Below are 13697 nucleotides of genomic sequence, written 5' to 3' on the forward strand. Positions count from 1 at the left end.
TTTTTCTTGCCATAATCATTCCTCCTGTTCATACTGACCATTAGAAGATCCTTTCATAATGCACTTACAATGTAAGTGATGGGGGACACAATCCACAGTCCTCCTTCTGTGCAGAAATTTATTTAAAAGTTTATCTGAAACTGATATAAAGCTTCAGCCATACAAATTAGTCAAATCAAGTAGATATCTTTCAACGTTACAGTCTTTTTAGTACCACGGTCCCTCTTTTTGTTATTCTCATTCCACCGTAGCTCAAGAGGGAAACACTGTTCAAGGAAACACAAAGAGTAGAGTGGTGGAGATCCCAAATTTTCCAAAGACGTCAGGCATGTCAGGATGAAATTTGGAGAAATTTGTATAAATGATGCACAAAAAAAATCCATCAATGACACAGAGTCTATACTGTATATATATGATACCAACAGAAAAAATAAGGATTTTTATTCAACTTTAAAGCTACAAAAGGTGAAATAAACAGAGAAATTTTGCCCAAACTTCAAATTACCATACATAACTCAAACACAGATTATTATGTGTGAGTCTTTTCCACCAAAACAGTCCACAAAGAATGAGGACCTTTGCTGTGCTAGTGTTTAATGTTTATATAGACTATTCCTATGGTAGACACATGGCTTGTCATGACATGTGAAGCACTGGTGTGACATTAATTATAGCTCTGTTACATGTAGGTGTCAGTACTGGAACATCTAAATGTAATCCCCTCCTCTGTCAAAATAATGAGGCTAATCGCTTCTTATAAAGTGTTAATTTCTTATGAATTTAAAATTTTAGCTGTAATGTATATAAATTGGGGACACCATGAAGAATCCTTGACTGCCCTCTACACTTTAGGAGGCACTTTCATATCATACCCACATGATGGCGCCACAGCCTTGATCCAGTGTTCAAAAGCTCATGTGAATCCATTTTGTCACTGGATGGCAGTGGTGAGTCTCGAGAGAGAGAGAGAGAGAGAGAGAGAGAGAGAGAGAGAGAGAGAGAGAGAGAGAGAGAGAGAACCTCATCCACCGTCATTGTTAGGCGTGGCGGCGGATGACTGAATGGTGAGTAACTGTCCTTTCATAATACACACACACACACACACACACACACACACACACACACACACACAGTATACACACACAAATGGGCAGTTTCAGCAAAGCACAAATCACCACAGGGATTACATAAGACTTCCTTCTGCTTGTGCAGTGTGACACTACATGATGATTTAGATTCTGTGGTACTTTTATATGATGTTTGAGATTCTTTAGTACAGAGAAGAGTGAGGATTACATATTCATTAGTGGTCAATGTTTTGCCAACAAGGGGAAAACCTCATAATATTTCCTTATTCCTCATTAGCAGCTTTTTGGGGGAGTTTTTCTTTATTCGACTCGAGAGAAAGAGAAAAGAGGATTTTGTGTGACGATTGTAAAGTCCCCTGAGGGAAATTTGTGATTTTATAAAATAAAAACTGACTTGACGCCCAGAAATGTAGAAGTTCTTTTTGTTTTTGTGTTTCTATGTTAGCTTATCACTTTCTGGTATGAATTCTCGGCATTAATTGTTAATGTGTGATAAAGTCTTAGTATTTGTTACCAGTAGTTTGTATTGTAGGTGGGGTTAACAGGTGTGATGTAGTTTGGGCTGTACTGTATTTGTTTTACTTTCATGATGAATGATAAATTATTCTGAAAAAAAGAAATGTATCTATTAATATTTCTTTGAAGAAATATTTAAATTAAGCTTTTTCAGACCATTTCTGTAACAAAAAATAGAATAAAAATTTAAAGAGATTCAATTGGATTTATTTATCAACTATTAAGGCATTTCTAAAGGTTGGTGTTAATAGTTTCATCAGTTGTACAGTCAGTATTCTTTCTATTGCATTCTGTTGAATGATGATCAAATATTTATCATTATTATCATGCACTTAAAATCTGTTTAAAGCATTTGTTAATTTATGAAGTCTTATAACAGCTGTTATACAATTCAAATTCTGTGTTGTACTTTTAAATACTTCTTGTAATCTAATTATTTTAGCATTTTTACTGCTTTCTCTTGGGTTTTACTGTTTTTATAGTCATAAAGTTATTATAATTATCATCATATCATTATTATAACTATATCATTATAAGTCTCTTCTGTCTTTATCTATCTAGATGTTCTGACTAATTCCAATCTCATAATACAACCAGTATGATCTGCTGAACGTGGATCATATGTGACTCTGGACACATATTGAATATGTGTCAATATGAGTCAGACCACGTCAGGACAAGTTGATAATCAAGTTATAGGAGGAGGAGATGTTGATTTTAGCATTCAACCTTAATTCATGGTCACGCATTTACTGAGTTGTATTTGTTCACAGTAACATGGCAGACACTCCCCGGTCTTACCACAACTCTACAAGCTTCAGTGACTCATAGTTGAAACCTGCTGTAGCAGGAACATACATGATGTGTGGAAAGTAGGTGAATAGGCAAATCTGTCGTAGTGACGCAAACCCGGTTGATCCAGTTTTTTAGTTTGCAACAATGTTCCCTTTGAAGTAATGAATGTTGTACATTCATGGAGAAGTAAGAAAGTTGGAAGAGGGTTTTTTTTTTCTCACATACAGAAAAAAAGACTAAACATTTCCCATTTCCCATTTTGAATGTTTAGCACATATGTTGCTTAGAATATCCAACACAGAAAGAAGCGTGGTGTCAGAAAAGCATTCAAGGATGAAATCATGTCATGCCATATCTATCAACTAGTGTCACAGTTTATGTTATATAGAACACAGTGTCTCATCATTTCCAGATGGGGAGAGAAAAACTTTTTTAACGTGATTTTAGACAGCTTGAAAACACAGATTAGATCAAATAAAAATCTGAGGCCATCCAAAAGTCAACCCAGAGACTGGGATAGAAAATGGGCCAGAAGGGTTCTTCCAACTTTCCTTTTGGCCTAAATGATAGCTTATCAGATTACATTTAACTTAGTAAAACTCTAAAAGGGAAATTGGATTCACATGGCGGCACCTGTAAACACAGAAACAAGTTTCATGGAAGCTGACGTTTTTCCTCAGTAAAGTGCAAATAAGTGCAACGCCCTGCTGACCAAACTCAAAGTCAGAAACATTCTTGGGAAGTCTTGAGGAAATGGTGTGACTCGCTCTTCTCAATCTATGCACGTTTTGTACTTAACAGCAATCTATAACTTTAAGGCCATACTGTGCATGTTCAGAGTATTCATTAATAGTATGAAAGTGATGCGGGTTATGAAGATTGGGGCTTTTAGAGAGGAAGAAAGCATATTTTAAAAGGTTATTGAGTCAGGCTTTGTTTGCAGGGAAGTGTTAGGATTGTGACTCAATATTTTGAAAACTTTTTTTTTTTTTTTGACAGCCTCTATGTTTTGGAACAAAAACTCCCCACCCACCTGAAAATTTGTCTTTTGTGTCAACAGGCCAAAGATAGAGATCACTAACGATCACAGATTATTTATGGCAAAGCAGTTTTATTTATAAAGCACATTTCGACAAAGAGGAAAATTCAAGGTGCTGTACAGATGAGTTAAAGCAACACAAGTGAAAAAGAGTAAAACAAAAGAGATCAAATCTATATATAAATAAAAATAAAAAACATAATTAAAAAATAAAAGTTAAAAAAAATAAAAAATAAATACAAAGATTAAAACCATAATAATAATAATACAATAATAATACAAGCGCTTGAGAACAATAAGGTTGTCAGTGTGGATTTAAAGCTGCGAGGGTTGGGGCATTTCTAAGTCCATCAGGCAGCGCTGTGTTGCATAAAGACTAAAGCCATTTCTCCTTGTTTAGATTTTGCTCTGGACACCACTAGCAGTCCACTCCCTAGTGATCTAAGAGGTCTTGCAGGGTTATATTGCTCAACCACATCAGTCAATATATTTAGGGCCAACTCCATGAAGAGGTTTATAAATAAGTAATAAGACTTTCAAGTCAATTCTGTGGCTTACTGGCAACCAGTGTAGAGATTTAAGAACTGGGGTAATGTGGGCTGTCCTTTTGGTTTTGAATAAGTTGCAGGTGCCTGATGGTCTTTTTTGGAAGTCCTGTCAGAAGTCCACTGCAGTAATCAGTTTTGCTGGAGATAAAAGCATGAAGCAATTTTTCCAAATCTTGTTTTTTCATAAGGTTGATGATGTTGTCGATGTTTTTAAGGTGATAAAATACTGATTTTGTTATTTCTTTTACATGACTGTTAAAACTTTGGTCGCTCAATTAAAACACCAAAGTTCTTAACCTGCTCTTTTGTTTTTAGTGCCCTGTCCTTTAAGTGAGCAGCAAACCTGGGCCTCTCATCTTTGCTGCCAAATAAAATTACCAGTTTTTTCTTTGTTTAATTGAGACATTGAGACAAAATTAAGACATTTTGAGACATCCAGTTATTTATCTGCGCAACGCATTTGCACAATGACTCTATAGGACAGTAGTCATCAGTCCTATATGTCAATAAGCATAACTATGATAAGCAAGATTGTTGTTCTGAAGGATGTGGCCAAATGGGGGCATGTACAGGTCAAACAGAAGTGGGCCAAGAATTGATCCTTGAGGTACACCACAGGGCAAGGGCATGTGTTTTGAATTATGGTTCCCAATAGCGACAAAATAATCCCTGCCCTCCAAATATGATTTCATCCATTTTAAAATTGTTCCAGAAAAAACAACCCAGTTTTCCAGTCTATGTAAAAATGTGATCGACAGTATCAAAGGCTGCACTAAGATCTAAAAGCACTAAAATTGATGTCTTGCCTGAATTACTATTAAAACAAATATAATTTAAAACCTTTATAAGAGCCATCTCTGTGCTGTGATTGGCATGAAAGCCTGATTGAAATTGATAAAAACATTTAAAGTTATAGTAACTTATTTCTCTATAATTTTGCCTAAAAAGGGTAAGTTTGAGATGAATCAGAGGTTGTTGACGGTAGAGGTATCTATGTTGCCTTTTTTAAATAAGGCCTTAACAACTGCAGTTTTCAAGGATGAAGTAAAGGTGCCAGTAATGCATTCACTATGTTAAGAACATCTTTTCTATGGAGTTAAAACTTTTTAAAAATTTTTTAAAGCTTTTCTCTGACAACATAACAGGTTTCTGTGGATATCTGTGGCTGTGATTCCTTGATGAACACCATCCTGAACATCCATGGTTTACCCAGCTTTATCTTCATCACTACAGCTCCAAGGACGGCAGCTTAAAACGACTATATCAATTTACACCTGTGGTGAAACTAAATATGCTTTAATATCCTTTCTTTGTTGACATGGAAGAGTTATTATAAGTCATGTGTTTTTTTGTGTTTGTTGAGAAGCAAGCGTGACAACCACAGTTTGATTTAGGACGTGACAAAACTCACACAAGTGTCAGAGACGTTGCCAAGCAATCCTGAGTCACTACCTGATGAGAGAAAGTAGATATGTTAGACAGTGAAGGAAAAGACAGGCTCTGACAAGAAGACAGAGTCACTGATTTGGGTATCCAACGGCAGAAAGAAGCCAAAGAAATATTTTACATTGAGATCTTCCAGTTATGAAATTCACATCAGCTGTCAGTGGACGTCAGCCTGGGGGGGTGATAGGGGACATGACACTCCATGCCCATGCTGCTTTGAAAATAACTACCTTTCTGAACAAGTACGCCGTGCTAATTTATGTCTGAAATGACAGGAAGGTGATGAGTGACTAAGGATGCAGTCATTTACGATTACACATACATGCCTCTGTGCAGGTGTCATCTTTCCTTCCTGCTTCAGAAAGAAATCAGATAGTTCTGTCTTATCTATCCTTCTTGAGAATGCGCGGAGGCTGTTTGTTGAAGGAATTTCCTTACAAAGTTCTTCCAAATTAACAATCAGATACAACAGATCACTATCACAGTCTCGTGTGTACTGAGGAATTACAGGGAGAAGATTTTGGCCCTTTTATCAGTGGTTTGACTGGAATCTAACGTCAACTGGTCATAGTTGGCATAACGTCATTGGTCTGTTGAAATAAACTAGAGCTGTTCACATTATAGACATATTGTACATTTAAAATGTAAAGACCCAAGAAGAAATTTCATTGCAAATGTTATTACAAAAGTATTTTTTTTAATTCACAGATGCCATTACCATCCTTTTCCTGACATTTAACATATTTGATAAACTTTCTCTTACATAAAAACACACAAGTATCCACGCAAACTTTTTTTTTTATTGTATTTAACAAATATTTCTCTTAATTCTCACTCCCTTACTGTTCTTGTCCTGTCTATTTTACTTGATTTGCCTTCTATTTACACAGTTTAACACTTCTGTTATGATAAAAATGCAAAATGGAAATTCATTTAGATTTTTTTTGGGGGGGGGATAAATAAATACAATGAAATACAATTTAAAATAATACATGTAATAGACTTCCTATCACACCAGTGAAGTAATTAAAAAAAATGAATCCCAAATTGTCTAGAACTTGTTCTAAATGTAAGACTGAAGATAAAACATTTTTACGTTGTACATTTGGATGTCACTGTATATATTAATTTTGGTCAGTTCTGCAAGAATTTGAGGGGAATTGGAATAACTCCTAGTCTTGCCCCACTTGCTTGTATCCTGGAGATTTCTAAGGTTCAGCTACTTAAAATTCTCTTGTTCACTGTTACACAATGTACACAGTATTTCTTAAGTGTCTGAACATCCTCCTCTTATAACGCAACTGATCAAATCTACTGGAATTCATGCACATGGAGATGTTTATTTTAAAGGACAAGCCATTCCAGTTCAAAATATGGTACCCTTTTTTTCTAACTTGTTAGACAACTACTCCAAAAGGAGAAGTTTGTGGACTTGCGTGGCAATGCTGTTTTTTCTCAGAAGGCATTTTGACACGCCTCAGTAAAGCAAGTGTGTAAATAATTATTAAAAAATCATGATGACTAATTTCTATTTAGCTGCTTCCGTTTCAGGGTCGTGGTATCGTGCATGCTTGCTCGCTGTCACGCCTTAATGGGACACTTGAAACAGAACAAAGTTTTCTTTAATGTTATTAGACGTTACGAGTGTGCTTTTCGAATTTCAAATTGTCTGCTGTGAAAAAGACTCAATGTCATGGACTGACATCTTGGAGCATTACTTTCGTTTTTTGTTACTGCAGCACATCAACCCCATTTGCCAGAAATGTTTAACTGTTGTGAAAAAACATTCTGATTTAGTTAAAAAATGTGTTCATGGTTACAAAAGTGTGGAAATGTTCAACAATATTGATGCTTTACCTGGTTAAAAAAGGGTTGTGAGAATAAAAACACATGAAGACATTCTTAATAAAACAGTAATTTATTTTTGACTGAAAACTAAAATTGTCTGAACAGCACATTACAAGGGCATTGTTAAGATATTTTCTCCAAGGCTCAGTGATCACTTCCATACAGTACACTTGGCATGTACACGGCATCTCCTTCAAATGAAAGAAAAACAGGAAAAAAAATCTAAAGAGAGAAATAAGCCCATTTGTGAAAGAAAAAAAAAAAGGAAATCATAGAGTCCATCCTGTAGAAAGATGACTGATTGTACAATTACCAAGCATTTTGGTTTGGTTCTAAGCCACGAAGAAATAAACCGTATCACCTGACAACTGCAGGTGACGGCACAGGAGGCACAAAAGACGTGACACAGACAGGACATCCCATAATATGCGCATACACAATCGACTGGGTGCTCCAGCTTTCAGTTGTGAAATGTTTAATAGTTTCCATTGTTTTGTTTTGCGGATATTGTTTGTCTAGTTATTTTTTTTTTTTTTATCTTTGTAAGCAAAGTGTTGGTACACTACAATCGAAATCTAAATGCTGCATTTGTTAAATACATTAAAATCTGCAATGTAACAAAAAACCTTTCTCTGCATATGAAATTCAACACAGCATTTACATGAAAACAAAAAAAAAAAAAAAAGATGGCTCCTTTTCTGACTGTTTTGCGTACAAGTCTCTTCCCTCCAACCGACGCAAACACCTTTCCATTCTTTTCTTTTTCTTACCCTCACCTACTTAATCCACCCTCTCTGCCCATTGTTCCTTTTCTCTTTCAGAAGTCCTTTCACAAATCACTCACAGACTGACAGCTCGATAGAAAAATGAGTGCTGGATTAAAAACATGAGGTAAGAAAGTGGTTTGATTATAGATCATGCAGAACATGCAAAACAAAAAATATAGGGGGAGGAGAGAGTAGAAAAAAAAAATATAGAGAGTGTGCATTTAAAAATGGAAAAACGACAGACTTACACAGCTTTGCGTCTTTGGTTATAAAGTAGGTCGAACAATTTTCACAGCTTTTCATCCCCCCAAAACCAAACCCCCAATTCATGTCTGTTTTTCGTTTTGACAAGTCTAGAAAAAGTAAATTAATAGTTTTCTTTATCGAAACATCCCATCACATATTTCATATCTTAACAGGTTTTCTCCTGTACAAACCCTCCTCACTCTTAATACTTTACACTTTACAAAATATACATTCAACCTGGATTTCACCTAATGTAAGCTCGGCTTTAGTGTTAGCACTATTTCATGAGAAGAGAAAATGTCTATTATGGAACTTATTGCCTACTTACTGAGATCTACATGTTGCAAGAGACTACCAAATTTAATACCTGACAGATTCTAAAATACCAAAAGACCAAAGAGAGAGTTTTGTTTTTTTGTTTTTAATAAGTATCTCCATGACATTGTTCATTTACATTATGAAAATAGCAGCCCTGAAATAAATAAATGCAAATACTAAAACTGAACTAATAAGTATTATGATTCATGTCAAAGTATGGTGGCTCTGAGAAAACAACACAAGCTTTTTGTTGCAGCATATAACAAGCCGAGGCACTCGACTCGCTCCGCTCGAGCAGAGGCGCCCGCAGGCGTCCCTCCTCTGCTCGGGGAGGACGAACCCTCTCCCCGACTTCTCCCTCGGCCCTCTGGCCACTTCCAGCCCTGGAGTGATGTGGGGTGGGGGATACTGGGAGGACAGTATAACGTCCCTGCTGGATGTTACGTCGCCACAGCTGGCCCCTCGCAGGGTCGCGCCACCCTCTTTGACCACTTGTCGCCCCAACAAATCAAGCTCTCTGTGCCCTTTGACCCCCGTCTCCTGCACAAGAACAGCATGCAGTTTTATGGTGCACTCTGGCTCCCCTGCCCCGCCATTTTTTTTCTTCTTTTGCAGCTTTCTTGCAGCCAACCACAAGGCCAGAATAAGACTTCTCAAGGGGTGGTAAATGTCTTAATAATGCAAAGGCCCGGTGACGGCAGCATGCACACACTGAAGCATGGCTCTCTGTGGCAAACAATGATGTTGCTGTTGTTGATTTTTCCTCAAATGGAGCATATTAAACGCAGAGCTGAGCCTTTTGCTTTATGGAGCTAAGGGGACGGTAGTAGTTGTTGTCTTTTCTAACAGGATCTTCCGCTCCTGTCCGTGGGAGGTGTGTGTTTGAGCGTGTGTGTCGGGGGAAGGGGGATCACGCCGAGGTGATGTTGGGCTGATGAGGGACGCTCTGACTCCCCTCGTGGTGAGCCAACGGGGTGGTGCTGTTTGTGACGACCGCCAGTTGTTGCTGCTGCAGTGGTGGCGATGTGCTGCTGCCCTGGGTGAGCTGGTTGGTCAGCTGGTTGAGCTGATCCGAGTTGGCCAGCGACTTCAGCACGGCGTTCTCGCGTTCCAGCACCGAGTTTCTCTCGTACAGCTCCTTGATCTGCTCCTTCAACACCTCCACCTCCTCACGAACAGCGTACATCAGGTGGCTCTTCACCAAGTCCTGAGGGTAAGAGGAGAAAGAGACTGAAATTAGCATACAAGACAGAATCATTCCAATGTGACATTAGCTAAAAAAAGCAACCTTTTAAAAAACAGCTGATCTGGTTGTCAAAGAAAGAAAAAGGATGTACGGCATCTCAGAACTTAAAGTGGAAATGTGAGATCTTTTTCTTTCTTTCAACATCTCTTGTGCTGAGGTGTCACTGCCGTGAGGGTTTAGCGACTGCATTTTCAAGAGATCATCTGTCAATCAAACTGTGTCAGCGAAACTGAATATTTAGTATGAATCTCTAGTGTGTTTTTACTAAGACAGGCCAACTGAAATCTGGTTGTTCAGAGCAGCAAATGAAGCTTTTATGAACATTAGATATTCTTCCAAATGTTCCAATATGTTCTTTTTAGCAACTGTCCTCTGTGTGTGTGTGTGTGTGTGTGTGTGTGTGTGTGTGTGTGTGGAAAACTCACCATGGCCTGTTCAATCTTGTTATCGATGGCGACTACACTGGCACCGGATGCACTGTGGAGAAAAAAAGAGCAAGCGTTAACACACAGTAACCATCTGCCTATCATGTGCTTTAGATCAATATCAATGCTTTCAAATTCACCAGCTGCCAAATCTGATCCTTATAGTCCTCCCCGAATTTCACTGGTAAGATTTTCTGATTAACCGTCACATCTGTTTCCAAAGAATGAGATGAACAGATACGGGATTGAATCCCTTTCCAAAACACACAGACCCAAAAAAAAAACACCATACTATTTTTAGTGCACTTGCTACAGATGACAGTGTTGAACACTTTCCAACACCCACTGAGAGATGGCAAGTTACAAACATGGTGCTGCTGAACCACTCCGGACTATGCTAAAAGCCATACTGGAGATTTACATGAAAAAGCATCAGAGTAAGGAGGTGAGAGGTGAAAAAGTCTCATGCTTAACACTCAGAAAGCCAGAAAGCTCCCATAATGAATCAGAAAAATCCTTGAGGGATTTGCCGCCTTTGTCACAGAAACCACACAATAAATGAGGTTTTCTTAATGTTGGGAGGACTTTTATGTGTCATATTGATATCGGAGCTACAGTGATACTGAGTCGTACAAATAAACTTGACCAAGTGTAAATTCAGTAGTCTCACATCATGTCTGATATCAGTAGGACCAACTCTGGATTAAATACTATGTCATGCATGAATAAGAGCATGGTCTCACACACACACACATGAACAGACAGTGATGATCAAAACGGTGTAGCACATTTTAAAGATGATTTGAAACATTTTTACAAAGTAAGAAGCCAAAGTAAGATGCAACACATCTCACTAAAATCTTTCCGTATAAAACCAAAAATCGGAAGCAGGGGATCTATGCATGACTCCACTGAAATGAAAACAGATCACGGTGAAGGAGTGTGCCTGATCCTGCAGGAGTTGTGCTCCGGGTGCGGCCGCCGCTGCTGCTGCCGCCGCCTGCGATCAGATAACATTATCTAATGAAACTCACTGTTCCCCATTCTCTGTTAAAACACGTTTTTATCAGGTTCCGGTGAGATGCCGAACATCCACATCACTTCTTGTTGCATTCCCACTTTGATATCAGATCACTTCGGAGCAGCAGCGCAACATTTTTCTTTTCTCCCCCATCCCCCTTCCCCCTCAAGAGAAAGAAAGAAAAGCGAATCCACATGTAAACACAAAAGACGATCAACTTACTCAGCTATAGCTATAGCTTCCTTCTAATACAACGACGCCAAGTTTCGGAGTTTACCTCACAGTCCACACACAAAAAAAAAAAACTGGATCTTAAGCCGTCTCAACAGATTATTGTCCTGAAAGACTCTCTTGCACAACCCACCGCCCTGCTCGGATGTGGATGCAAAAACAGAAGAGAAGGGAGCGACTCGTTTGCACGCCGCTAGAAGGTGCTCTGAAAAGCATCTGAGACATGAGAGGGAACATAATGTGCAGACTTATGTTTTTTATAAATTATATGTGAAAGAAGAAGTGTAGAGAGAAAACGCACTTTAAGAGCGATCAACAGGGTTAAACTGCTCACATGTGGAGACATAAACTCTCCTGGATTGATCCGATTTAAATCTACAAACGCTGTAGTAAAAATCAGAATGAGAGCAAAAATCTCATTATATATAAAAATATATAAACATTTTTAACATATAACGGAGTCTCTTGGGATGCAAAATATGTAATGTGGCAAAGTTTAACGGCGCTTGGAGACCCAATTTGGAGGGGAGAAGTTAAAATGCACAAACTCACTTCAGCAACTTCAGTTAAACTCGCTATGAAATCATTTAAAATATTAGGCCTGCATCTAAATGCGAGCATTGTCAATCAGCACACTTTGATCATCATATGGAGCTCTTCAATAGTCCATAAAGCATATGCGTCCTGCGTGCTAAAGCGCACGTACAGCGCGCTGAGGGCAGCCCGAGGGGGGGGGGGGGGGGGGGCAACACAGCGAAACAGATGCCACAGCTGTGGAAAACATGCTGGTGTGCCACAACCAGAGTGAGATGTGAGTGGTCTGCATACCAAACAGCTGATGGCAGAGTAACAAAAAAACGTGGGGCACAGAGAGAGAAAGAAAGAGAGACAGAGAGAGGGAGAGAGAGAGAGAAAGAGCAAATAGTCCCAAGATGGCATGAAACACTCAGCTGAGAGTTAAATGTCTTCAGTCCAGATATAGAAATATACATTACACAGCCATGTGTATAACCTAAGACACAGCCCATGTAAGAGTGAGCAAATCCATGCATATAACCTATAGTAAACTTCATAAATGAGTCTATTACCTGACACATCTCGCCCTGTAAGACATCAAACGTCCCGAATATGTCGGTGAAGTTCCCGGCGTGCAGGGCAGACTGTAGCTCATTTTACAACGCATGTTGTCGTTTCTCCAAAAGTTTCCCCGATAGTTTGACAATATACTGGATCCACTGCGAGTTAGAACAGCTCTTCTTTGACTGAGACCTGAGCGCGTCTTAAAACCCCACTCCGCTCCGGTCACATGGTGAGAAAACAAAGGGGCGGAGCTCAAGCCTCTCCCCCCGCCCCCCTCCCGTACTTCACCTACAACATTACTCACTGCCACTGTCTGCCAACAACTATACATGCGACTCTAGAGGCACAGGACGACCTATTCATGAGAATTAATAAACTGAATTGGCTTTGATATCTTGTTGTTCCTGTTTTCTTTTGTGTGTTATGTCACGCTACTCTTTATCAGTGTGTTTCTGCAACAATAGAAATACAATCATCTGTATTCATGGGATTCAAATTGAGTCCTGATCTGTCATGCCCCAAATAGTTTTCATGCACCAGATGTTTTTCTTCTTTAAATTTCCTCATGTTGACTGTGCAGCTTCCTTTAAATGTGCTTATTTTTATTAAGAATCAGCGTGAAAAGCTGATTGAGATGGTGGATTTCCTTTTGAACTGTATATTAGCGATGACACTCAAAGACAGATGAGAATACTGGAAGTTTTTATTAGTCACGTTGACATTGAAGCTAATATCAGCGCAATGTAACACCGTTTCAAAGATGGATTCATGTGCTTTGGAAGTAATGAGATTTGTAATGCAACGTTCCACATTTATACAGTTTTCCTCCTCTTTCTCTCTTTCCTGGGGCAATGCAAAGAAGAAAAAAAAACATGAGGCAAGTAAGTAAAACCTGGAAAAAAAAAAGTCAGCTCATTGACCTACTCTTATAAATTCTTGTCAGATTACCAAGCAACTATAAATGGTTTTTAAACAGCGGTTTGGAGACAATATTTTAAGCATGGCAGATCTACACTCATGTGATGACAAGTGGAGTAAATGTGTTGCATTCCACAGTGAGCGACTTGCACGAGTTTTGTGATT

The 13697-nt window shown here is 38.6% G+C and overlaps 1 protein-coding gene across 2 annotated transcripts in view; it reads right to left on the bottom strand.

The window, feature by feature from the left end:
* Nucleotides 1-7334: 7334 nt before the first annotated feature.
* tsc22d2 (TSC22 domain family 2) overlaps nt 7335-13697 on the bottom strand; it is a 39862-nt gene continuing 33499 nt past the window's right edge. For both annotated transcript variants that reach the window (XM_044360901.1, XM_044360902.1), the window contains 2 exons: nt 10283-10334; nt 7335-9818 (listed from right to left, as the gene is read on the bottom strand). In XM_044360901.1, the coding sequence (XP_044216836.1) occupies nt 9522-9818; nt 10283-10334 (349 nt within the window). In that variant the 3' untranslated portion in view covers nt 7335-9521. The remainder of the gene's footprint in view (nt 9819-10282; nt 10335-13697) is intronic.

Source organism: Thunnus albacares, chromosome 9, assembly GCF_914725855.1.
Source record: "Thunnus albacares chromosome 9, fThuAlb1.1, whole genome shotgun sequence".
NCBI lineage: Eukaryota > Metazoa > Chordata > Actinopteri > Scombriformes > Scombridae > Thunnus > Thunnus albacares.